The 26,064-nt window shown below is 41.3% G+C and overlaps 1 protein-coding gene across 2 annotated transcripts; it reads right to left on the bottom strand.

Moving 5' to 3' along the window:
- Positions 1-7,314: 7,314 nt before the first annotated feature.
- Positions 7,315-24,414, bottom strand: aoc1 (amine oxidase copper containing 1). Of its 2 annotated transcripts, XM_034172227.1 has the most exons (5): positions 24,307-24,414; positions 22,006-23,544; positions 18,697-18,985; positions 12,764-12,896; positions 7,315-7,722 (listed from the first exon to the last, which is right to left on the bottom strand). In XM_034172227.1, exons 2-5 carry the CDS (start codon positions 23,540-23,542, stop codon positions 7,453-7,455), a joined length of 2,229 nt encoding a protein of 742 aa, XP_034028118.1. In that variant the 5' UTR covers positions 23,543-23,544; positions 24,307-24,414; the 3' UTR covers positions 7,315-7,452. The 2 variants fall into 2 exon arrangements, with proteins under 2 accessions (XP_034028118.1, XP_034028127.1); XM_034172236.1 differs by lacking the exon at positions 24,307-24,414 and having other exon boundaries at positions 22,006-23,550.
- Positions 24,415-26,064: the final 1,650 nt, after the last annotated feature.

Here is a 26,064-nt window from a genome sequence, read left to right as displayed (position 1 = left end):
ACCAATTGTATGTAGTTCCTAGGGAAAATTAATAAATATTTGGCAAATCAACATTGCCAAAATTAATGGCTTTGGTGCGCCGGAATTTTAGCCCTTGCTACAAAAATGCGGGAACGTTAGATTACAGTCAGTGATACACGAGACGCTGCAGCTGCTGCTGTCAGTCAGTCAGGAAGAGATGATGGTGACGACGACGTTTGGGTTATATTTATTTATTTTTATTTTGTCTCCGTGTGTTTTGCTGGAGTAAGTTGAAGAACTCTTCGGAGGTTTAAAACGGGACAAAACTAATCAAATCAATGACACCAAAGTTTGGCGGGGATCCTTTTGGAGGCGCATGGAGGTGCGCACATCAGATCTTTCTCGTGGTTTAATGACAGTTGCACATCCCGGTTGGAGGAGAGACGTTTGTCTGACTCGTTATAAACCGTGTCAGGCTTCATTCACACTGTCAGCGCGCACACGTCACGGAGGCTGCTGATCTGCGCTCTTTACTGCGGGGTGGAAAGGAGCGCATCCACCTCTGCCAGCTGCGGACTGACTCCTCTGGATCCACTTCAGCTCAGCTGAGCTGACGAGCTGCTCGGATTTATTCCCGAATGTTGCTCCTGGTGTGGAAACGAGGGTGAAAATTTAAGATAAAACGAATGAGTGATGTTTTTGTTTTTTTTGTTTTAGGGGGTCAAAGCTGTGATCTTTATTGGGACAGCAGACCAGATATAATGGTAATAGGGGAGGCCAGGGCTGTTTGTAACAGTGTTCAAAGCTGCAGCCATGCTGGTATTTTTTCACTTTACACGTTATGAGGATCAGTCCACAGAAGTGAAATATTCTTTGGAGTATTCCACACTCTAAAACAAATTATTTGCTGTTTAAAAACAAAACCAAACCCTAAAATAGCAGTTTGCATGTTTTTTTTAAAGAAATTCTATCTCAGCCACTGAGTACACACAAGACACTTATAGTCAGACAAACCCAAGTTTAGCAACGCATTTAATTAAGTGGTTTTGTATACTTAATTTGCTTTGTCCTCTACACTGTTAATTAATTTTAACCAATTTAATTTAAAAGTTTTGGTGTTATTAGTTAGTCAAGTTATTTAATTTAAGTTTTTCAAGCTTCTTTAGTTTGCCTCCTTTCCACTCAGTAATGTTCATGCAAAATATTACCTTAATTTTCTCTCTCTCTCTCTCTCTCTCTCTCTCTCTCCTCTCTCTCTCCTCATCTCTCTCTCTCTCTCTCTCTCTCTCTCTCACACACACACACACTCTCACTCTCTCTCTCTCTTTCTCTCTCTCTCACACACACTCACACACTCTCTCTCTCACTCTCTCTCTCTCTCTCTCTCTCACACACACACACTCTCACTCTCTCTCTCTCTCACACACACTCGATTTTCGGCTTTGCCGCTTACGTGTAAAAAGTTCTCCAGATTCTCTGAATCTTCTGATTATATTATGGACTGTAGATGATGGAATCCCTAAATTCCTTGCAATTGAACGTTGGGAAACATTGTTCTTAAACTGTTGGACTATTTTTCACACAGTTGTTTACAAAGTGGTGATCCTCGTCCCATCTTTGCTTGTGAACGGCTGAGCCTTTTGGGGATGCACCTTTTATACCCAATCATGACACTCAGCTGTTTCCAAACAGGCGTTGGCTTTGAGTATTCAGCAACTTTCCCAGTCTTTTGTTGCCCCGTCCCAACTTTTTTGAAATGTGTTGCAGATAACCATTTCAAAATTACCAAATATTTGCACAAAAACAATAAAGTTTATCAGTTTGAGCATTAAATATCTTGTGTTTGTGGTGTATTCAATTGAATATAGGTTGAAGAGGATTTGCAAATCATTGTATTCTGTTTTATTTACATTTTACACAATGTCCCAACTTCATTGGAATTGGAGTTGTAAATGAGATAGTGAGGACTGTTTTTCCAGGCATGTGAGAATGCACATAAAGAAAATGCTTAAAGCAGCAGGGGGTTAAGAGTTGGGGAGCCTGCTCCCCAGAAGCTGAAGAATTTTTAGCCATGCTAATGCTCTCCAGAAGCATTTACTGAAAAAAGTCTGAAGGATGTAAATGACATGGTGAGATGCTGAAGAGCTTCAGCTTGTTCATGTCTGCAACATATACATATGACTAAAATCATTAAGGGGGAATAAAACTCCAAACTCAAAGTAATTAGTCCAGTTATCAGGTTCACTAGATGTTTTGACAAAAGTTCATGCAACCTGATACACACAAAATGTCACAGGAAGTGTTTTATTCATTTATTCAGTTGATTTGGTGTTGAAACATTAAAACACAATGAACGAAATGAATGAACTAAGATCACACTGATTTTTAAAGCCAATATGTGCACTTGCATATGCGTTGCTTGTAAGTCACTTTGAAGTTGGCCATTGTTATCCATTTTCTAGTTTGCAGTTTCCTGACTGTGATTTCAGAGTTACCGTTTATTATCTGACAGTACAAAAATTTTATTTCTTTTGATTCCTGAATAATTATTTAATAATAACAATACAAATCAGCATTTATGGATACACAGTACCTGATGGTACGCAGACAAGCTCTTGCGACGTGTCAATGGAAGATATCAGCGCAGTTATGTAAGAAGTCACTAGATGGGAACAACTTACCATCTTAAGATTCAAGGGGCTTCTTATACATTTGTGCTCAAAAGTTTACATACCCTGGCGGAAGTTTAGTTTTTTTGGCCATTTTTCAGAGAATATGAATGATAACACAAAAACCTTTTTTCACTCATGGTTAGTGGTTGGGTGAAGCCATTTATTGTCAAACAACTGTGTTTGCTCTTTTCAAATCATAATGACAACAGAAACTAAGAAACTACCCAAATGACCCTGATCAAAAGTTTACATGCTCCTTTTCTTAATGCTGTGTATTGCCCCTTTAACATTACTGACAGCTTGGAGTCTTTTGTGGTAGTTGTGGCCGAGGCTCTGTGATGGTAAAGCTGACACTGAATATGTCTTGTGGCTGTGATTGGAGAAATTGTGCACAGTGCAAATTTTGCATTTTGCATCACTACTCTTAGCTTCATAGTGGAGCAGAGAAGGATTTTCTTTCACAAAACAGATCAAATCCAGGCTTGCATCTCAGATGTACTTTCTGGCAAATTGTAGCTAAACTTTCAGGTCTTCTTTAGAAGAAAATCCTCCTCTATACCACTTCATCATGAAGATGGATAACTGTTGATATAAAATGCAAAGCTTGCACTGTGCACAATTTCTCCAATCACAGCCACATAAACCTATAACTTCTTCTGGGTTGTCTGGGTGTGTTGGTGGCTTTCCTCACTCTTCTCCTTCTTGCACAGTCACTCAGTTTTTGAGAACTGTCTACTCCATGCAGATTTGCCATAGAGTGCCATATTATTTGTATTTCTTCATAATTAATGTAAATAAAGTCCAAAACATATTCAGTGGCAGCTTTACAACAAACTACCACAAAAGACTGACGGTGACGTCATTCGCCTGTGAGCACTCCTTGTGGGAGGAGTCGTCCAGCCCCTCGTCGGAATTCCTTTGTCTGAAAAGTTGCTGAGAGACTGGTGCTTTGTTTGATCAAAATTTTTTCTAAACCTGTGAGACACATCGAAGTGGACACGGTTCGAAAAATTAAGCTGGTTTTCAGTGAAAATTTTAACGGCTGATGAGAGATTTTGAGGTGATACTGTCGCTTTAAGGACTTCCCACGGTGCGAGACGTCGTGCAGCGCTCTCAGCCGCCGTCGTCAGCCTGTTCAAGCTGAAACCCTCCACATTTCAGGCTCTATTGATCCAGGACGTCGTGAGAGAACAGAGAAGTTTCAGAATAAGTCGGTTTCAGCATTTTATCCGGATATTCCACTGTTAAAGGAGATTTTTTTAATGAAAGACGTGCGGACGGGTCCGCGCATCGGGACGCAGCCGACGCGGTGCGGCGGCACAGGAAAAACACATCCGTGTTGATAACCATTTGTAAAATCCAGGCGGCTTTTGATGGCTTTCAGTGGAGTGAGTATATGAGAAATTGTTTAACAGCTAGACATGTTCCAACTTGTCCTTAAGGCTTCCAGCAGAGGTGTTTTTCCTGTGGCGGAGCGTCGCGGCGGCTGTGAGTCGACGCTGCAATCCGCCCGCACGTCTTTCATTAAAAAAATCTCCTTTAACAGTGGAATATCCGGATAAAATGCTGAAACCGACTTCTTCTGAAACATCTCTGTTCTCTCACGACGTCCTGGATCAATAGAGCCTGAAATGTGGAGGTTTTCAGCTTGAAACAGGCTGACGACGGCGCCTGAGAGTGCTGCACGACGTCTCGCACCGTGGGAAGTCCTTAAGGCGACAGTATCACCTCAAAATCTCTCATCAGCCGTTAAAATTTTCACTGAAAACCAGCTTAATTTTTCGAACCATGTCCACTTCGATGTGTCTCACAGGTTTAGAAAAATTTTTGATCAAACAAAGCGCCAGTCTCTCAGCAACTTCTCAGACAAAGGAATTCCGACGAGGGGCTGGACGACTCCTCCCACAAGGAGTGCTCACAGGCGAATGACGTCACCGACAGGCATGGAAAAACTCACGCATGCGCACGAGGGTTCAAGCATGTCTGACGTAAAAACATATGAATGAAATCCATATAGTTTTTGAAAAAAATAAAAAGGACCTATACTTTATTGACAGCCCTCGTATTCTCTGAAAAATGGCCAAAAAAATCTGCCAGGGTATGTAAACTTTTGAGTACAACATACATACATACAGTGCTATTGAATTTTTAAACTCGTGCTGGTTTTATTAATTACGAGATGGATTTTTGAAATAATTATTGGTTGTATGTTTCTAATGTTTGTCTGTTGTTGCCCTCCTCACAGTTTGCATAGTTTCCACTGAAGTTGGTATGTGTGTGAAGTTTGAGCCTGTAATTGCAATTAAAGTGATTGTGTTGGTAAAGGTCAAGGTCTTTGTGGTGAAAGGTCAAAATTTTGATTTTCAACTGGATGTCCAAGGTAGTTCAGGTATAGGGGGGTTTTGGTATTTGCCAAGCTGGATCACATTTACCAAAGGTCAACCACTGAGGTCAAGATTGTTGAGGTCAAAGGTGAAAAATCAAAGTTTTTCCACTCCTATTTGCACCAAATGTGGCTCACATATGTGACAGTATGGTGGCTCAGTTTGTCTGTCCTCCCACTGTCTGTGTGGGTTTCCTCCCACCATCAAAACATGCATATACTGTGTTTGCTCCCATCTATGCCCTTGACTAAGGCAGCATCTTTACATCTGGAATTTGTCCAGATGGAGTTGGCTGTCCACCGCTTCTAGTGGTTGAATTTTGTCAAACTGTAATTAGGATGGGTTAAATGCAGAGAACAAATTTTGACCTTAAAGCCTTTCTTCTTCTTCTGGATGTGTTTTGGAATTAGCCAGGTGACATCAGATTCACCAAAGGTCAATCAATTGCATCAAAGGTCAGAATCTTTGTTTTTCACTCCTTTTCACACCAAAAGTGGCACACATATGGAGGTGTGTTCTGCAACTGTTCAAGATAAACTTTGCCAAATGTCCATCACTGGGGCTTAGCTCATCTTCGCATGTCTGTTTGTTGGGCTACGTCTCCCAGGTCATTGCAGATATCGACCAGACTGGTGTGTCAATGGAGGCTGACCCCAAAATTGCTTTTAAATTGATTTTAAAGGTTAAGAAATTTGATTTTCTACCTGATTTGGACCAAATGTGTACCATATTTAGGTTTATTCTAGAACTGCCCTGGTAAGGTCAACAGGAGGTCAGTCATTTGGGTGAAGGTCAAGGTAACTGGAGTCAAATGTCAGATTGCTGTAGCTCTCACTGTCTTCATGCCCACATGTAATATTATATAGTAAAATAAATCTCACTGAGTTGGTCAAAGCCTACATTGTTAATTAGAATTAAGTATTCTCTCCATAGTACATAGTATCTCCTCACGTCTGCTTCTTCTTTTTTAAAGAATGACTGGAGCACTACTAAGGAATTTAGGAGATGCAAAAGAGAAGTTATGATACTTTAAAATGAATGGACCAATATTTAATTTCTTTAGATTTTTTTGTACATGTAAACCTACTACATAAATGTGGTGCCACATTTGTATGGATAAACTCTTGGTAATATTTGGTGCTTTGGTCAAGCTTGTCGCTATATATGTCCAGCCCATTATCACTATGGGAAAACTATAGGAAGGCTGTTTACATGAGATGAGTGAATTTACATTACATTCTTTCCCCCCTTCTCTGACTCTGCCCATTTTCACACACTTGCACGACACTTGTGTCATCTGTCTTTTACCATACACACTGTAATACTTTGGTAAACATTTTTTTAAAGGATTAGATTTCAAAAGATTCTGACAACAACCTATATATGAACTGATTCTTTTGCCTACTTCAGACACACTCATTATTTATGCTTTCCAAACAAATTAAATTTGCTAAATCTTGCATCTTTTATTATACTTACGTTGCATTTTCTGGTTCAAGTACAGCAGTGTTTACTGAGTGGAGTTTACTGCAAGCCCAGATGAGAAACATACAATAGAATCAAACCTGTTTAAATGACTATGGGTGTTGTAGATATTAAGTGGTGTTTGTTCTGGTGTAGGCTGTTCCAGGTGTGGGTATGACGACATTGGACTGGGTGCACAATTCCATTATCATCGCTGCTGTGACTCTGCAGATTTCCTCATGTGGAACTAATGAAGTAATATCTCTATCCTGTTGATATTGGGTACATTCTGTTACATGGTTACTGTATGGGGGATGTTAGGTTTCCAGGGGTGACGGTGCAGCCAGGTGGTATCCTGGACTGTTTGCAAGGAAGTATCTGGAATCCAGCTGTGTGCTTAGTAAGGTCTGTTGTCCTTTCAGCGAAAACATTCTTGAGAAGGGGGTGAGCTGAACTACTTTGTCAGCCAACAGTTTGCCATGAGCTGGGCGGACATAGACCATCCTGCATCCTGGATGCTCAGCACAGCTAAACCTCACCCATGGAAACCTAACATGGGACAATAGACGTGCTTCACTTACATCAAGGGTACATTGTTTCATAATATTTTAAGTCCCATACCCTAATCTTTTCCCCTGCCAGGTTAGAAGTGTATTGCAGAGAGCAGTTTGAGTAAACTGAAGTGTATTTTCGGTGAAGGGTTTCTTTAATTGAGACAGATGGTACAATTATGAAATTTAGAATTACAGCAATTTTCTAATCATTCATGAAGACAGTGATTATAGAAAATAAACTTTCTTCAGATTTCAAGCACATCAATTTTCCAGATTATTCCACATTACTTATAGTAAATCTTAGCATTATCATGCACAAATGTGTATTGTTAATAATTGGGCTATTGGCTATATTATTTACATCAGTTGAACAAAGATATTACTTGCTGAAAAAATGATTTGTTTATAGAAGCACCCTTATACTCCTCCATATGTGCCATTGTAAGAGAAGGGCTTGTTTGTCACACAGTGACCTACAACCGCTGGTGTCCATCTTTGGATCTTGGGTTGGCCTGCCTGCCCTGGACGGACAATGACAGTGCTTTTGGAAGTCACTGAAGGGTCCTCATTGAAGAAGTTGAAGGGTCGAAGGAAGAAGCCCACTGAGTTACCAGGTGTTGCTGTGTTGGGGATGTCTTCCGCATGAGGCACATGAAGGAAACCCACTGTCACCCAGGCAACCAGGTCCTACACATAGACCAGCAAACAGGAGTTTTATTTACAGAGGATTCCAAACAGCAGAAATAGTCAGCATTCATGAGTTTCTTTGATTCTGAGTTTACACTCATCTGCACGACGACCACAGCTTACAGATTCTTCTGTCAGAATTTAATATAAAGATATTGTCTTCCTTTTCATCAAGTATTCTATGTACTTCAAATATCCTGAGATAGCAATGTCAGATACTGTTTGCTGACAAATTGTGATTCATTGCCTTGCGTTTCACATTACTGTAGATATTCAATTCAATTTATTTTATGTGTATAGCGCCAAATCACAACAATGCTGCCTCAAGGCACTTCACATGAGTAAGGTCTAACCTTACCAACCCCCTTGAGCCAGCACATTGGCAACGGTGGTAACAAAAAAACTCCCTCTGGTAATAATGAGGAAGAAACCTCAAGAAGACCAGAGCGGTGACCCACTGCTTAGGCCATTCTAACAGTATTTTGTTTGTTTGTTTGTTTTTTCCAAACTTTTAAAGAATTTCTGAACAAACAGAAACCATTTAAAACATAAACAGAGAAAACGGAAGAGGAACACAAATAGTCGTTAATTGAAATTAAAAAGCAGTCCATCTTGGGATTTTAATCTATGTGCGTCCAATTCCACAATAGGTACACCCTAAAAAAAATGAACCGCTGTCTCAAAGAGAAAAAGTGATGTAATGATTTACATAGATTTTTTTTTAAGTTATTTCAATTTAACTAGAGAAGTCTTGTGGCAGTAACTCAGTTGAAAGTGGAAATAACTAAGTTGAAATAACTTTAAAAAAATCTATGCAAATTGTTACTTCAATTTTTCAGACAGCAGTTCCTATTTTAGAGTGTAGGTCCAAAAACGGTAGGGCATCCAGTCATTGGTGAAAACAGGCAGGGCATCGTGAGGTCAGTCCAGCGCCCTGAGGTGCAGGGCCAGGATCTGTCGAAGGTCTCGTCAGTGCCTCTGACAGACAGAAAAAGAGCAGAATCACTCGGCAGGAAATAACTGCACCTGAGGCATTAGTTCACCAGCAGTAAATCAACAGGGAAGCAGAGAGAATTACTAGGGTGATTACAAAGGTGATTGCTGGCAGCTAGCCCACTGCTTCACTGGAAGACTCAGAATCTAGATGTAGTAAGGTAGAGACATGTTCGTTGTTTATAATATGAATTTAAGTCTGAGCAAACATAGTTCCATACTACACCAATATACTAGTCATAAGTGGGGGAGAATAGATGTGTCTTTAGTCTGGAGTTGAATGTCTGCATAGTCTGTTTTATCTCTGCAGGGAGATCATTGCACAGAACACTTTAGTTATTATTCTCATTCACATTTTGGCTGAGTCCTCTTTTACATAAGATCAGTTGGATATGGGTTTGAACCTGGGTTGTTTACTAATGAGAGGGAGCTTGTTGGCGTCTTCCTCTTGTCAGCTAATCCTGAAAATAAAATTAAAACATTCAAAATAGGAAATCACATTATTATTGAATACCCAGATGCATGAAATAACCCATATATTGCAGAATTGTACTTCTAAATCTGTTACCTTTCTGATTATGTTTCTCATTTTCATGGACATAATTTTAATGTGTTGCTGAGGGCTGGTGATTGCAACTTCCAGATTTCACCACTACTGTGTGTGTGTGTGTGTGTGTGTGAGCGCACACACATGCATGTGTGTGGTATACTTTTTCTTTTTTGTGCTAAACTAATACTAATACTAGTGTGTTGCCCATGGGAATCCACAGGCTCTAGATTGGGTAACATTGGGTAACAAAATAGATTTAGGATTCTGGTCCAGTCAGGTGATTTTTGGTGGTACACCTGTTAGGTCCATGTCTTCTTGATCTGTTCATTTGTCTGTCCTGTCTTGTCATCCTATCCTGTAGTTCTGCAGTGCTGTCATTGTGTCTGGGTTAGGCCTCACCCTTAGTTTTTGTTTTATTTCCTGGTCTTGCCTTTCTTACTCACCCTCCAGCCCACCAGATCTATAGGCCTGTGTACCTGTTCCTCATCAGCCATGGTCGCCCATCTCTGTGGACTTTGTCACGTCTCTCAAACTCGCGTGGCAACACGGTGATCCTGATTGTGGTGGACAGACTTTCCAAGATGGCCCATTTTATTCCTATGAAAAGACTACCTTTGGACAAGGAGATGGCTGAGGCAGTTAATAGTTATGTTATCAGGTACCATGGTTTCCCACATGACATTGTGCCTGAATGAAGGCCGCAGTTCATGTCTCAGTTCTGGTCCCTGGAGTTTTGCCGACTCCTGGGAGTTACTGTCAGCCTGTCCTCCAGCCATCATCCCCAGTCCAATGGTCAAACTTAACGAAGGGACTACACATCAAATCTGTTCAAGATCCCACAACCTGGTTGGAACCCCTGGTTTGGGTGGAGCTTGCACACAACACGCTGCCATCTTCATCTACAGGTTTCTCACCTTTTTATATTGTCCATGGATTTCAGCTGTCACTATTTCCACCTGCAGACTCAGATTCTTCAGTCCAGTTCACATTGGCTCTGGCAAGGAGTTGCAGCAGAACCTGGGAGTGGGCCCACCAGTCCCTCGTCAAGTCATCAGCGACCTACAAGACGGCTGCAAATTGCAAGAGGACTCCTGCTCCAACCTATGTTCTAGGCCAAAGAGTTTGGTTGTTTACCAAGCACTTGCTGCTCCAGATGGACTCTAAGAAGTTCACTCCCAGGTTTGTTGGACCCTTTCCAATTTCCAAGATTATTCACCCTGTCACTGTCCAGTTTAAGCTCCCAAGGGCCATGTGCATCCATCTGACATTCCATGACAGTCAGGTCAAGCCAGTGAAGACCAGCACGCTCTTCCCTCTTGGTGAGCCCCCTCCACCCACCCAGTTTGTGGATGGCGGTCTGGCGGCTCCTGTCTGCTCATCGTCGGGGCTGGGGGATCCAGTATCTGGTTGACTGGGAAGGGTATGGTCCAGAAGGGCACTCCTGGATCCCGTCTCACTATGTTTTGGACCCTGATCTCAGTTGGGACTTCCACACCTTGCACCCAGATACTCCTGGGCCATTCGTGGATGGCCTTTAGGGGGGTGATGCCATGTGAGACTAGGTTCATGCTTGGGTTTTGTATTTTCTTTGTATTCATGTTTGGGCTTTTAAATTGTTTTGTGTGCAGGTTTTGTTTTGCTTTGAGTTCTTCTTTTGGCTTAACTTTTTGTGTCCATGCCTCTGTGTGAGTGTTGCATTTGTGTCCAGCCATTTTGGGTCCATGTTTCTGACATTTAGAGAGAAAATTTGTTGCTTCATCATTTTTGAAAAGTTCAAAATTCTAACAATACAAGCATGACACCCTGGAACTCACAAGAGGAGAATGCAAAGCCCTATGTATGTTTCATGAAATTTCACAAATTTCCTGGCAAATGCCATTCACTGGGCCAGCCAGGACTTCCTTCATGCCGTGGACCACTGGACAATATAGGGCTATTCCACAGAGCACTGTTCCTTCCTGTTTCATCCCAAATAGCAAATTGGGGTGTATTTTGAAGCATCATAGTAACTTCTTGATCAGTCTTGAACAACCTTGGTATACACAATCATCGGCACCAGTTATGAAATCAGTGTGAAGTTTTCGAACCATTTAAAAATTTCATCCCGATTTGTTAAATCGTCGCTGATGTGTGGTAACTTCCAGGTGTTTGTAGTCTAAATGGCTTCAATCATGTTTGAACATCTTTAAACGAGGCAGTCCTAGTGAATACAACTTGAAATTTGTTTGATTGTGCTCCATCGGGGCAGAAATTGCATTTGTTGTGGTTCTGGACGAGGACATAACTGGGGAAGTTTTTCTTCCATTTTCAAGCGGATTGCCAGGTTTGCACTTTATATGCCAGCCTGATAGGAGGCAAAGCAGAGTAAGCCGTTTCATCCTGCTTTTGCACTACAGAATGCTGCCCTGTGGAATAGGGGTGTGACATATTTCATCATGTGGGAAATCATTCTACAAGTGGGGGTGAGTGCCCTGTTCAGTTTTCTTCCTGTTATTTTTTTCTCCTCAGTGGGAGAAAAAATAGCTTTGCTCTTTTTATTATATTATTATTTTATTTTATTATTATCAATTGGGGGAATGCCCACAGTGTCTATACACATGGATAGCGCGTATTAGTTAAGCGCCTTGGGGCAACTGTTTGTTGTGATTTGGCGCTATATAAATAAAATTTATTTGATTTGATAATGGCAGGACAATATCAGGTTAATACCAGCTGAGCACTTTGTGAGCAACATATTGTTTGTACCACTTCAGTGAGATACCAACTGCAAATCTGTCACTCATTCACATGTTTTGTCACTAACTCACATTTCCAACGATTCTGCAACAGTCGCACCCAATGACATACTAGCCTAAACACTGCCAAATAAGAAACAATTGTGTGTAACAAATTATGCTGTGGCTTCAAACACTTTGTGGTCACGCTTCCCTCCTCTCATATTAAAATTCTTTTATTGTGAAATGCCATTAACAACATGGATTATCTGATATTATTTTTCAGATTTGCTAGCTGTAGCAACATACACAGATTGACCTGTTCATAGCACTTTTCATTTGAATGGGAACGTGCGTCCAAACTTTGGACTGGTAGCGTACTTATAAATCATTTCAAATTGTAAGCCTACAACAATCTTCTCAAACCTGGGAGCTTGCTCCCTTCCAGCTGTGAGCATCATGCTGCTCCAGTTGAAAGAAAAGGGGACATGAGAGTGACAAGTTGATTGGGCTGGTGTCAGTTGTAATGCAAGCATTGTGTTTGCTGGTGTAGTGAAGAATGTGAACCTCACAAATTGAATGGATTTGCAGTATATTCTATTCCTCACTGTCAAATTCATGAATGTATGCAGTTTTTGCTTTCCACATTTTACTTCCAGCTACATTTGGAACAAACTAGTAGCTCTGAGTATCATGCAGACTATGGTACAAGCATAATATGAGTACTGTACATGAATTTGTTATGTAGATGCACCTTTTGTCCACAAAAAAGGTTGCATTGTACCTGGTTGACTATTTCTTCATTGTTGCGGATGAAGTCCTCAAAAGACACTAGAGGTTCCCAGGGGTTACACTGAGCATAAATGCTGCTGCTGCTGACCTCGTCATCTTTGTAGCGTGTCACAGCCAGTGGGTATCTGCAGAAAAAACATGCCAGTCATCATATAGTGTCATTCTTACAGGGAAAACTCATAAACATTTTAGGTAATTAATTTGTCTGTCGGGCAGCACGGTGGCTTTGTGGTTGGCCTTTGTGGAAGGTCATGGGGTCGATTCCCACCTGTGGCCTTTCTGTTTGGAGTTTGCATGTTCTCCCTTTGTTTGCTTGGGTTTCCTCTGTGTGCTCTGGCTTCCTCCCACATCCAAAGAAATGCAGGTTAGGTATATGGAATCTTAAAATTATCCATGTGTTAATGTGTTTGTCTATATGTGACCTTGTGACAGACTGGTGTCCTGTCCTGGGTGTGTCCTGACTCGCACCCTGTGGCTGCTGGGATGGGCTCCACGTCCCCGTGACTCTTAATTGGCCTAAGCGGATATAGAAAATGGATGGGAGGCCTGTCTTTCAGTTAAGTTGTTGTTGTTTGACTGTACTTTGTTAAATGAAACAGGCATCTGCTCCATCCAAAAGTAATGATCTATCTGTGGTAGCTGGGTTAAATATGGTCATATCCTTGGCCTTGTCCAGTTACTAGAGTCCTCACCACTGAAGTACATTCATGCAGGATCATTCCCAAAGAAGCATGCTGAAATGGACAAAATGTTGTAACTAATGTTCCCTTGCAATACAAGTGTTATGTCTCATTTAAGCCTACATAAGGAACCATTCATTTGATGCAAAGCCATTCCAGTGGTACTCAAGGATCCTCTGAAGAAAACAAGTACCAAAGTTGTTGCCTTTGGTCACTGGTTACATCCAGTAAGACAGGAAGCACCGGGGCCCTAAAGACTTCAACCTTTGTTCTCCTGAAAAGGTAACAACGGTATCACCAAACACCTTTGTTCAGTGGCATCATGACTTCATAAGCTGTACTTTGGCATCTCTCTGTCTGAAAAACCAAGTACCCAGAGAAAAGAATGTTAGAGTTGAGATCAGTGAATGTTTCAACCGGATACAGATACACTTTTGATGGCTGAGGTGAGGAAGCACTTGTCAGCCTGGATCTTAGTCTTGAGCCAGGACTCTCAAAAAACCCACTCACTTGTCTTCTCATGTGCTGCAAACAGGGAATCCAATGATTCTGCAAAGATTCAATTCATTCATTCATTTTCTACCGCTTAGTCCAATTAAGGGTTGCGGGGGGCTGGAGCGTATCCCAGCAGTCATAGAGCGTGAGGCGGGGTACACCCAGGACAGGACGCCAGTCTGTCGCAGGGCCACAAATAGACAAACAAACACAGACACACCCACACACACACCTAAGGACAATTTTGTTAAAGATTCCAATCCACCTAACCCGCATGTCTTTGGATGTGGGAGGAAACCGGAGCACCCGGAGGAAACCCATGCAAACACGGGGAGAACATGCAAACTCCACACAGAAAGGTCACGGGAATTGAACCCACAACCTTCTCGCTGTGAGGCAACAGTGCTAACCACTAAGCCACCGTGCTGCTCAAGATTCAATTCAATTTATTTAATTTGTATTGCGCCAAATCACAACAAAGCTGCCTCAAGGCACTTCACACAAGTAAGGTCTAACCTTACCAACCCCTATTCACAATACATTAGACATCTTATTGACATGCAGATCACATTTATATTGTGTTTGTAGGATCAATAGAACAACCATAAGATGTCTAATGTTTAGTGGGAAGAGGAAGCACACAGGACACACTGGTAAGGAAACACTCCATCTGATGATATTGAGGAAAAAACCTCAAGCAGACCAGACTTAAAGGGGTGACCCTCTACTTGGGCCATGCTACCGACATAATTGACAATACAAATATACAGGGAATTTTGGGAGTCCACGTTGGTGCACAGGATGGGAGGCCTGCACAAGAAGACACCCACTCCCACTTCTGGATGGAGCCAAACCTCAAACAGAGAGAAAAAAACAGAATCAGGTGGCAGAAAGACAACAAATACGGTGTAACTTCTCAGCATTAAGCAAAAAAGAAAAACAGAAGAAATACTAAGGTGATCGCCAGCCACAATCTCAAAGCTTCACTAAAAGACCTAGAATTTAGATAAAGTTGAGGATGTGGCCCACTCTGTTTACTGATAAAATGACTTTAGAAGGGTTGAAAACATAGTACCATACCATGCCAGTATGCTAGCCATACGAAAGGGAAAATAAGTGTGCCTTAAGTCTGGACTTGAAAGTCTCTACAGAATCTGACTATTTTATTGATGTAGGGAGATCATTCCACAAAACAGGTGCACGATAAGGCAAAGCTCTGTGAGCCACAGACTTTTTATTCACCCTAGGGAGACAAAGTAGTCCTGCACACTGAGAATGCAGAGCCCGGGCCGATACGTAGGGTTTAATTAGGTCAGCTAAGTAGGGAGGTGCTAGTCCATGAATAATTCTATAGGTTAATCACAGAACCTTAAAGTCTGATCTCACATGGACAGGAAATCAGTGAAGAGACACTAAAATGGGTGAAATGTGGTCAAATGTCCTGCTTCCTGTAAAAAGTCTGGCAGCAGCATTTTGAACCAGTTGGAGACCCCTAATGCTGGATTGCGATAAACCAGAAAACAGAACATTGCAGTCGTCCAATCTAGAAGAAAGAAATGCATGAATCAGGGTCTCACCATCAGCCATAGACAGGATGGGATGAATTTTCACTATATTTTGTAATATCTCTAATGTGGAGGTCAAAGGACAATGTAGGATCAAAAACTTCCCCAAGGTTCCTCACTTTGTTAGTGTGATGTGTACGAGGTCTGTTAGAAAAGTATCCGACCTTTTTATTTTTTTCAAAAACCATATGGATTTGAATCACGTGTGATTGCATCAGACAAGCTTGAACCTTCGTGCGCATGCATGAGTTTTTTCATGCCTGTCGGTTGCGTCATTCGCCTGTGAGCAGGCTTTGTGTGAGCACTGGTCCACCCTCTCGTCGTTTTTTTATTGCGAATAAATGTCTGAACGATTTGGAGCTTTGCTGCATCAATTTATTTCCAGAAACTGTGAGAGACCTCCAGGTGGACACCATTCGGAAAATTAATATGGCTTTCAGGGACAACACAACAGGCATGTCCAAGGGAGAAAACCAGTTCACAGTTCACAGTGGCGAGTGTGATCGGGGTACCACAACTGGGCAGAAAGCTCTACGTGATTTCATCTGCCTAACCATGGTCCGAAAGCCATCATCCACAGCTGGTATTTCCAGGCTAATGCTAATGGGCATGCTAGCTGACCAAACACTAACCTCGTCTCAAGTGCCTCAACATCTAACTCCACTGAACTAAGAAGCTGTTCTAGCTTACGGACACGGCTCTCTAAAAGTGTAAAGTAGGGTACTTTGTGCACCAGAAAATCCAAGATTGTAGCCAAGCTAGCGCAAGCTAACCACTAACGAAAATGCTACCCACTTAGATTCACACAGGAGTAAAATAAGGAGCTACAATTCACAGCAGTTACACTGGAAAACTAACGGAATTAGACTGGCAACAATAGTAACACGATTTAAAATTTAAAAAATGTAGCCGACCTACCGCAAGATAATCGCCAGCGCAATGCTAACCACTCCTAAGATTCACAACAGGAGAAATTTAGTTAAATAAGATTCACAATAGATGCACTTAAAAACTAAAAGAAGTGTTAAACAGAAACAGAAGAAACAAATACAACCTTGTAATTATTAGAAGGGTGTCAATTCAGCACACAGTCCACTGGAAGCAAGATGCACAATATCTTTCATGAAGTCAAGGTCAGTAAACCTTTCCTCACTGACAGAAGTTACCAAAGCCATTGTTCTCCATAACACTACCCAACATCTAGTCCAAGTTTTGCATTGAACAAAATAGGAGACTGATGACATCACTAACTTCAGGGTTGACACAGGGGAACCAGTACAGATCCACATTGGGATTTGGCACAAGTTCTACACCAGATGCCCTTCCTGATACAATTCCAGTGTTAACTGGAGAAACACACACAGCCCCTGGTCTTCCATCCAAGTACTAACCAGTATCTACTCTGCTTATCTTCTGACATCTGAGATGATGAGGCATACATAAAGCAGAGTCACTGCTTGAACACATCACTAACAAATGTCAGAATTAACAGAAGATGTCCCTGCTCCACAAAAGCCTGTGTATAGGCTGGCTATGATGTTTTGCAACTTGTTGGGGATCCTTCAAATTTTCAGGCTGTCCCAGAGCACAGCCTGGTCAAACAAATAAAATGCTTTATGAAAATCAATCAACACTGGCTGCAGTGAAGCACTCCTGCTACTCGCACTTCGGTTAAGTGAGTATTCACAAAGCTAAGAAGCATTAAGCTGCAACCCCATACAAATGACAGTCCCTGGCTGTTGGACTTGTTGCTGAAAACAGTCTGGATGGTCCTTGTTCCAGAGCAAAAGGCAAACATTTTTTCCAAAAAGAGCTGGTGTCCTGATTTGACTGACTACAGTACACTTTTCCATTTTGTTATGGTCCAATTTAAATGCCTCTGAGGCCAGAGAAGTCTATGCCACTTCTGGACAAGGTTAATATAAGGTTTCTTTTTTGTACAACTAAGTTTTAAGTGGCATTTGTCAATGTAACTCTGTATTGTAGGTTTCCTTGCCCATGTGGTTATATCAGCTATTGATGAATGTCAGTTCTTCATGCAGTGTCGTCTGAGGGGTCAGAGATCATGGGTGTTCTTTTGCCCTTTGTGTACTGAAGTTATTCCAGATACCTTGATGTGTTTAATGAAATTATGTACTGTAGAGGGAGAAGTATGCAAGTCCCTTCCAATCTTTCTTTGAGGAACATTTGCTGATTGTCACCTGGGGGTATATATGCTCACTGCTTGTTTGTTCCTCGCCAGATTGATGCGCCCTGTGCCTTCTTTCCAGTTCTTGGTTTCGTGTTTTCTAGTCCTACCTGCTTCAGTGTGTTTTCGACATCCTGCCCGTCTGTTCCGACCTTGCCTAAGCCTGATGATCATTGTACTGCTGCTGTGTATTTTGGACTGCCTTCCCGTGTACCGACTGCTTTCCTCACTAAAGCCTTTTTGCAACCAGAGCTGTGTGTGTGAGCCTCGCATTTGTGTCCTACCGAACCAGCCTGTCAGCCTTTAGTTGATACTGCTTTTCTACCAAATCATGATTACAATCACCTGTTGGCATCAACTGTTAATATTGTATTATTTATTTATTTTACCTCATTACTAGCCTTAAATTCCCCTGTCCCAACTTTTTTGGAATGTGCTGCAATCCTTAAATGCATGAATGGATGTAATGAAAAGATGCATGTTAAAAAATGAAAGAAGTTGACTATATAAAAGATGAAATATCTTGGGCTCATATGGTCTGCAATGCAACAGAAGTCAACGTAAATGTAAGAATCACTGGAGGGATTTTTAATAGAATTTTTCATTCTGTCCCAAGTTTTTCTGATCTGAGGTTGTAACATACTTTGTATTGGCCTTTTTTCTAACCTTGTTCACTTTGCTGATCTTCTGCAGTCAGTTCATGAAAACAAATCATGTTGTGAGCACAAATTTTATCCAGACTGATCAAACCTCTGTCGACCTTTTATTGACGTGATTGCCACAGTGTCACAACGCATATTCAGCATCAAATTAACTTGAATCCTAATCAAATAATTTTTTGCCTTAAAATATAATATTGTCTTACCAACATAATGCATTTTGTGTGTGCTTTAATAAAACCTACTAGATTCTGTGTTTTTTTTTTTTTTTATCATTTTCTCTGCTGTATTATACATATAGTTTGTCTGGCAATATCATGGGTGAATGTTTTTCTTACCTTGACCAGTTAACACCATTTTCCTCTTTCCAGCCCCGTGGAAGCACGCTGTGGGCATGGGAGTTAAACTGAATACGGTAGCCCTTGTCATGTCCCCACTTGTTTCTCTCGTTGGGGTTGTAAAAGTGAACATAGCGGGGAAACTTCTTGCCAAATCGGAAAGCAGCTGATCTCTCTGTCTTGTGCTGTGTCCTTTGGAGTTTGGACTGGACAATGAAGTCCTCTGGGCTCCATGGATTTGTGAAGTTGACAAATTTTAAATCCAGTGACTCAAAGCTGTTCTGTCGACCTAGATCATATTAAAGGTAAAAAATAAAAGTTACGGTTTAAACAGTCTGTCAAGAAGCTATACACCACCAACTATCAATAGGAACTTGTCCTTTTGACCTTTGTTATTCTAGAAACATCAGCCAATTTAATCTGTAAATTAATACATCATCACACTGAGAACAAACACACATGGAGAAAAACAGATGGATACAACTTTATTGTTACTTAAATTTTTTTCGTTGTTGGTGTGTTGGCAGGAATACTAAAAAACAATTGAACTCATGTTCATCAAAGTGTGTGAGTCATGCAAACTCCACACTCACTATACAGCACCAGTCAACTGGCTTTGGTGGAGCTCATGTCAAGCCATGTTTGTTTTGTAGCCACGTTTGGGTTTCATATAATCTGTTGGTCTCATTCTGTTACAGCCATCTCTTTACATCACATTTAGCCAGGTCCACATGACAAATCAAGACTCCATTCTGAACCATGCCCCTTCAGGTGATCTGCCTTTCTCCCAATTCCAAAGATATGCACGTTAGGTGAATTGGAAAGTTGAAAGTGTTTGTAGGTGTGAGTGATCGTGTGAATGTGTTGTCTTGTCTATATGTGGCCCTGTGATAGGCTGGTGGCTTGTCCACGGTGTACCTCGCCACTCGCCCAATGACTGCTGGGATAGGCCACACCCCCAGTAAACTTTAATTTGAATTAGCATGTGTAGAAAATAAATGAATGCAGAAAATGTGTTACAAAAAGCATGCCACTGCAAAGAATTTTTACATATCTGTTTGGATTGTTTGTGCTTCAATGATATCTAACTAGAGTCAAAGTGCATAATGGAGCACAATCAAAACATTGCAAAAGATATGTGTAAATTTAATGTTTCAAAATGGGGGATGTTGGGTGTTTTGGAAGAAGTATGTACTCTGAATCCACACATAATTGCAGACCAATAAAATATACTGCTAAACAAAATTAAAGGAACACTTTTTAATCAAAGTATAACATCAAGTCTGTTCAACTTCTGGTATATTGATCTAGTCAGTTAATTAGCAGAGAGGGTGGTAATCACTTTCAGTTGGTTTGGTGATAATGAAATTAACAACAGGTGCACGAGAGAGACAACAGTGAGATGACACCCAAAACAGGAATGGTTTTACAGGTGGAGGCCACTGATATTTTTCTCTCCTTATTTTTTCTGACTGATTTTTCACTAATTTTGCATTTGCCTAGGGTCAGTGTCACTGCTGGTAGCATGGTACAGTACTTGGACCATACAGAGGTCGTCACAGGTAGTCCAACTCCTCCAGGATGGCACATCAATACGTGCCATTGCCAGAAGGTTTGCTGTGTTTCCCAGCACAGTCTCAAGAGCATGAAGGATATTCCAGGAGACAGGCAGTTACTCTAGGAGAGCTGGACAGGACTGTAGAAGGTCCTTAACCCAACCGTAGGACTGATATCTGCTCTTTTGTGCAAGGAGGAACAAGATGAGCACTGCCAGAGCCTGACAAAATGGCCTCCAACGGGCCACTGGTGTGAATATCTCTGACCAAACAATCAGAAACAGACTTCATGAGGGTGGCCTGAGGGCTAGATGACCTGTAATGTGCCCTGTGCTCACTGGCCGGCATCATGGAGGTCGATTGACATTTGCCACAGAACACTAGAATTGGCAGGTCCGCCACTGACACCCTGTGCTTTTCACAGATGACAGCAGGTTCAACCTGAACACATGTGACAGAGGTGAAAGGGTCTGGAGATGTCATGGAGAATGTTATGCTGCCTGCAACATCATTCAGCATGAGTGGTTTGATGATGTGTCAGTAATGGTCTGGGGAGGCATATCACTGGAAGGACACATAAACCTCTACAGGCTAGACAGCGGCACCCCGAGTGCTATCAGGTATCTGGATGAAATCCTCGGACCCATTGTCAGACCCTACGCTGGTGCAGTAAATTCTTGGTTCCTCCTGGTGCACAATAATGCTGGACCTCATATGGTGAGAGTATGCAGGCAGTTCCTGGAGGATGAAGGAATTGATACCATTGACTGGCCCCCACGCTCGCCTGTCCTAAATCCAATAGGACACCTCCGGGCCATTATGTTTTGGTCGATCCGGTGGTGCAAGGTTGCATTCCAGACTGTCCAGTAGCTAAGAGATGCCCTGGTCCAAATCTGGTGGGAAATCCCAGAGGACACCCTCTGTCCTCTCATTAGGAGCATGCTCCAGAGTTGGCAGGCATGTATACAAACACATGGGAGCCATACAAACTATTGAGTACCTTTTTGAGTTGCTGCAATGAAACTTTGGAAAAATGGTCAAGCCTTCCATATCATTTTTTTGCTTTAATTTCCAGGGTGTCTTTGAATTCAACCCTCTGTATGGTGACAGTTTTCATTTCCATCAAATGATGTGGCATCCTTTCATTCCTAACACATTAACTAGTCCATATTAGGAAAGATATCCAGCATGGTGTTTTTTTTTACCCCATTGAGTTCTGATGTGTTTTCAAAATGTTCCTTTAATTTTTTGAGCAGTGTAATGATCTAATCCCCATCTTTTCATTTTTGGTCAAAAATTGCAAACAGGTTTTCAACATTCAGTTGCTAAATTATGCTTGGCATATATAATTGCCTTAATCATAGATTTCAGCAACACACTCATGCTCACATGCCAAACATGTCAAAACATTTTATTTTATGATGGTCTGAAGTCCAGAAACACATCTTATCTGGAAATGATAAAAGCCAACACTAAGATCAATGGGTTGTTCCTTATACACTTGAGAGTTTTATTGAAATCCAAACCATAAACACAAAGTATTTATTTGAATGATGTCCTGTGATAGATTGGCAGCCTGTCCAGGATGTACCCTGCATCTCACCCAGTGACTGCTGGAATAGGCTCCACAACCCCCATGACGCCCTGAATTAATTAATGTTTCTAAGCAATTCACACGGGATCATTGCATTTATTTTAGTGCCTTTTCATTATGTGTTTTGAAAAAAGTATGTTTGTGTCTTTAACAACTCACCAGCAATATCCAGGTCCACTTTATAATGGATAAGGTGTGTGTGAAGGTTTCCCAGCACATAGTTGTACACCTTGGTGCCATATTGAATTCCATTAGGTGTGAAGTAAGTGGCGTGAATGTATCCAGTAGCACTGACTTTTACCTCCACTACTCCATTCTGGTAAAAGTAGAAGTCCCAGATGTAATCATAGTTGTAAACTGTTGAGGTTGTCCGCAGCACAAGCACTGTATTCTCTAACCCTCCATAGAAGTTGTATCCTCCATTAAAATTGGAATTGAAATGCCTCCTCAGAGGTATTCCAGTGGGCATTTCAAAAATGCATAATGCATTTTTAAAGTGTATGGGTTTGTCTGTATCATAATAATGGTAAAGGTCAACAAATTTGGCAATTTCTGGACAGTCAATACCAGGTGCTAACTCATATGTGGATGTGCCCATTGCCCAGCCAGCATCTATATACTTGGTTTGCATGGCAGCGGGTGTATCACCAGCATAGAAGGCGATAGCTTCTTGGAGGCTGATCTCATAAGCAATCCTTTCTCCATTAAACGAAAGGTCAAAGATTTGAAGCCCAGCTGATGAACGCACACGGTAGGCAAAAGACCATCCTGCATATTCAACAAAGTTGTGATCAATGTGATAGCGAGCCCCTTGAGGTTCCACAAATTTTGGCCCATGAATTTCTGTGGGGGTACTAGTGTAACCTCGTGGAATATAGGTGGAATAGAGGTCATTGTCATCATGATCTGGTAATTTGGCCTTCTCCACAAGTCCTGCATCATATTTTTCTACGAGCTCCTCCACACTGTCAAAGTACCGACTATTGTACCAGACCTTTTCAACAGTCCACTTTTGTGGATCCAAGTCTAGGTGGTTAAGTAGCACCTCAAATCCAACAGGGTGGATGAAATAACCTTCCACAAACTTTTGCAACATTATCCAGGTTCTTCTCTGACCTGGACCTGTCCCTCTGGGAGCTATATCACTGAATGTCAGGCAGCGGTTAGAGCAGTTACTGAAAGAGAATCCTCCTGTTGTATCAAATAGAAGTTTTTGAGCTTTAGTTGTAATCTTCACAAGGGCTTCAGTAATATGAGTGTACTCTGACTTAGTAATTGGTCTTGACTCAAAAAGAGGATGCCTATCACCCTTGAACGTCTTAACTCTGTGGGATTTGGGGGATGGCAGAGGACTAACAATATATTCAGTGATATTGGGCTTGGCTTGGTTTGCAAACTGGACCACCACACGGGCTTCACGTGGAGGTTTGGCCTGTCCACGATCCAGAGCCCTCAGGGCTTCATGTTTCCTTGGCAAATGGAGCTCTATCAATAGGATACTATTCTTCTTTAGATTTAGGCTTTGAGCTGTACTGAGATCCAATTCTGGAATACTATGCAGATAGGACCGGACTGCTTTCATTTCCCGAACTGTGAGGTCAGCAAACATGGGGGCACCATGGTGAGCCCAGTCTCTTGTTCTTGATGGATGACAAATAGCCAAGCAGATGAACTGCAGCAGACAGAGTAGCCTCATGACTGAGTGTGATGAATGAGAAGAAAGAGAGAAAAACAAGTCAAGCATAAAACATTTAGGATTGTACATACCATGTCAGTCAAACCCTGATTTATTAAATGGACTGCATTTATATTGCGCTTTTCCATCTGCATCAGACACTCAAAGCGCTTTACACATCAATGCCTCACATTCACACCGATGTCAGGCTGCTGCCATGCAAGGCGCCCACTACACACCGGGAGAAACTAATTTTGCCTAATTAATTCTTGTAAAATTTAATTCTTAGTAAAAGACACAACCCTTTGTTAATCACTTAGAGAATGCTGTACTGAGTTATGATTGCATGCTGAATTTCATAAAGACAAGCTGAACACTTGAAAACAGATGGACTGTGCAGTTCTCAAAAAATATCCATGGGAAACATTGTTCACTTTTCTGATTTTTTTTTCTTCATCTGTTTCCCGGAGTAATACATTCTTTCTTTTAATTTACTTTTCTTCTAAGTCTACTGTATTTTGTCAGTCTCTCAGGGTCATCTCCACAGAGCCAAAATGGTTATATTGTCCTTTCTATTTAAACTTGAGCAATGTTTATGGCAGATTATATTTATTTGAAACTTTTCCTAAAATCCATAGTTTAATTATTTGTCCAAAATATGGGAACTATTTGATTTTACATTATTATATATAATTTTTATGTTGTGGTGTATCACATTGATTTTGCAATATCCAACCTTGCTCATATACACTATGATAGGTAAAATAGAAATACAGCTACTGTACCTGTAATATGGAAAACCTTAAATCTCTTCCTGTTTAACGTTCATTGAAAGTGAACTTTGTCAGTCAGATATTAGCTCTTCCCCAGCTGTAAAACACTCCTCCTGCTTCAAGAATGACAAAGCGGGCAACAATGCTGCTTATATTTAACTTCCTAGTTTGGAGGGACGGAGGCTGATTGGCCAACAGTATGTTGTAAAAATGATGTCATAGCAGGTGCTTTACATGCATATTTATTTATGCAGAATGGGCTTTACTGTGTGCATTGCAAACAGTGCCATTGTAAGAAAAGGGCTGCATAAATTAGAGAAAAATGTGCACATCTTAAACTACGTACAAGGGGTGATTGAACGATTTTGAGCCCAACCAAGAAAAAACCCACAACTGAAATAATGTAATACTTTATTTTTCAATGTAATCCCCATGTAAGCCCACACACGTTTTCCAGCATTGCTGCACTACCTTAATACTGTTCTCAGAGTTAGAAGGTTTTATTGTGGAGCTCAAGGAAGTCATCCACGGCAGGTATGATATCATTATTAGTATTATAATGAGTTCCAACAAGTTGTCTTTTCAATGTGATGCCCTCAGCATTCCAGAAGACAAAGGCTGTGACCTTTCCAGCAGATGAGACAGCTTTGGCTTTCTTCAGCACGAGACAACCCACATGTTTCCTTTACTTCAACTGTTGTTTGGACTCTGGTTTGAAGTGTTGGATCCAGGTCTCATTAAATGGTCACAAATCGTTGCATGAAGTTATCCAGATCTGCCTCAAAAACCAAAGCTTGTCCCTGGACATGTGGAACGAGTGTTTCTGATTGGTTGTGAGAAGCCTTGGGACCCATTGTGCTGAAAGTTTCATCATTCCCATTTCCTCCATCACAACCAAAAGAACTCTCTCCTGGTAAATGTCCACAGTACTGGTTATGTGATGCTCACTTACTCGTCTGTCAGCGAGGACCATATCATGGATCTTCTGGATCAAATCAGTCAAGGTGATAGTTCTGACTCTTCCTGATCTTGCTCCATCTTCAGCACTTGTTCTGTCCCTCTTGAATTCAGCTGACCAACATTTAACTGTAGCATAAGACGGGGCATCCTCCCCTAATCTCATTACCATGTCCTCATGGATCTCCTTTAGATACATTGCCTTTTTCGTGAGATACTGAATCACAGCACATCCACCATATTGTGTCTGCAGTATTGCACCCAGTGAGACAAAATTTCACACATTCTCAAGACAAATATTGGTTTCTGTTAATGTAAAATATGGTGAACCACACTCTAATGTTTCTGGGTCAGGCTTAAAACTTTTCAGTCGCCTGTCATACCTTACTCCCAGAGCAGTCCACCAGTTATACCAGTTCACCATAGAAAGTACTCGGATTTGATTGATAAGGGTTTGCCAAAGGACGGCATGCAGCCTTATTCAATTCAATTACAGTTATTTATACAGCACCAACATATGTAAGTGGCCCACGGTGCTTCACTCAAGGTAGGTGTAACCTTACCCACCCTCTGAGCATGCATATTGGCAACAGTGGTAAGGGAAAAACTCCCTGAGACATTTTTTGATTAGAGGAAGAATCCTTAAGCAGACCAGACTTATTTGGGTAACCATCTGCTTTGGCCATACTACCAATAAGAAAATAAATAAAACAAAACACAATAAAGGATACACATGCAAAGACAGAAATGTTGCAGCTCAGCAACTATACACATATAAAGTCTAGTTGTTGCAATGACTGGTAACTCAAAAGA

This window comes from Thalassophryne amazonica, chromosome 1 (genome assembly GCF_902500255.1).
Source record: "Thalassophryne amazonica chromosome 1, fThaAma1.1, whole genome shotgun sequence".
Lineage (NCBI taxonomy): Eukaryota > Metazoa > Chordata > Actinopteri > Batrachoidiformes > Batrachoididae > Thalassophryne > Thalassophryne amazonica.
This window is presented reverse-complemented; position numbering and strand designations above follow the sequence as displayed.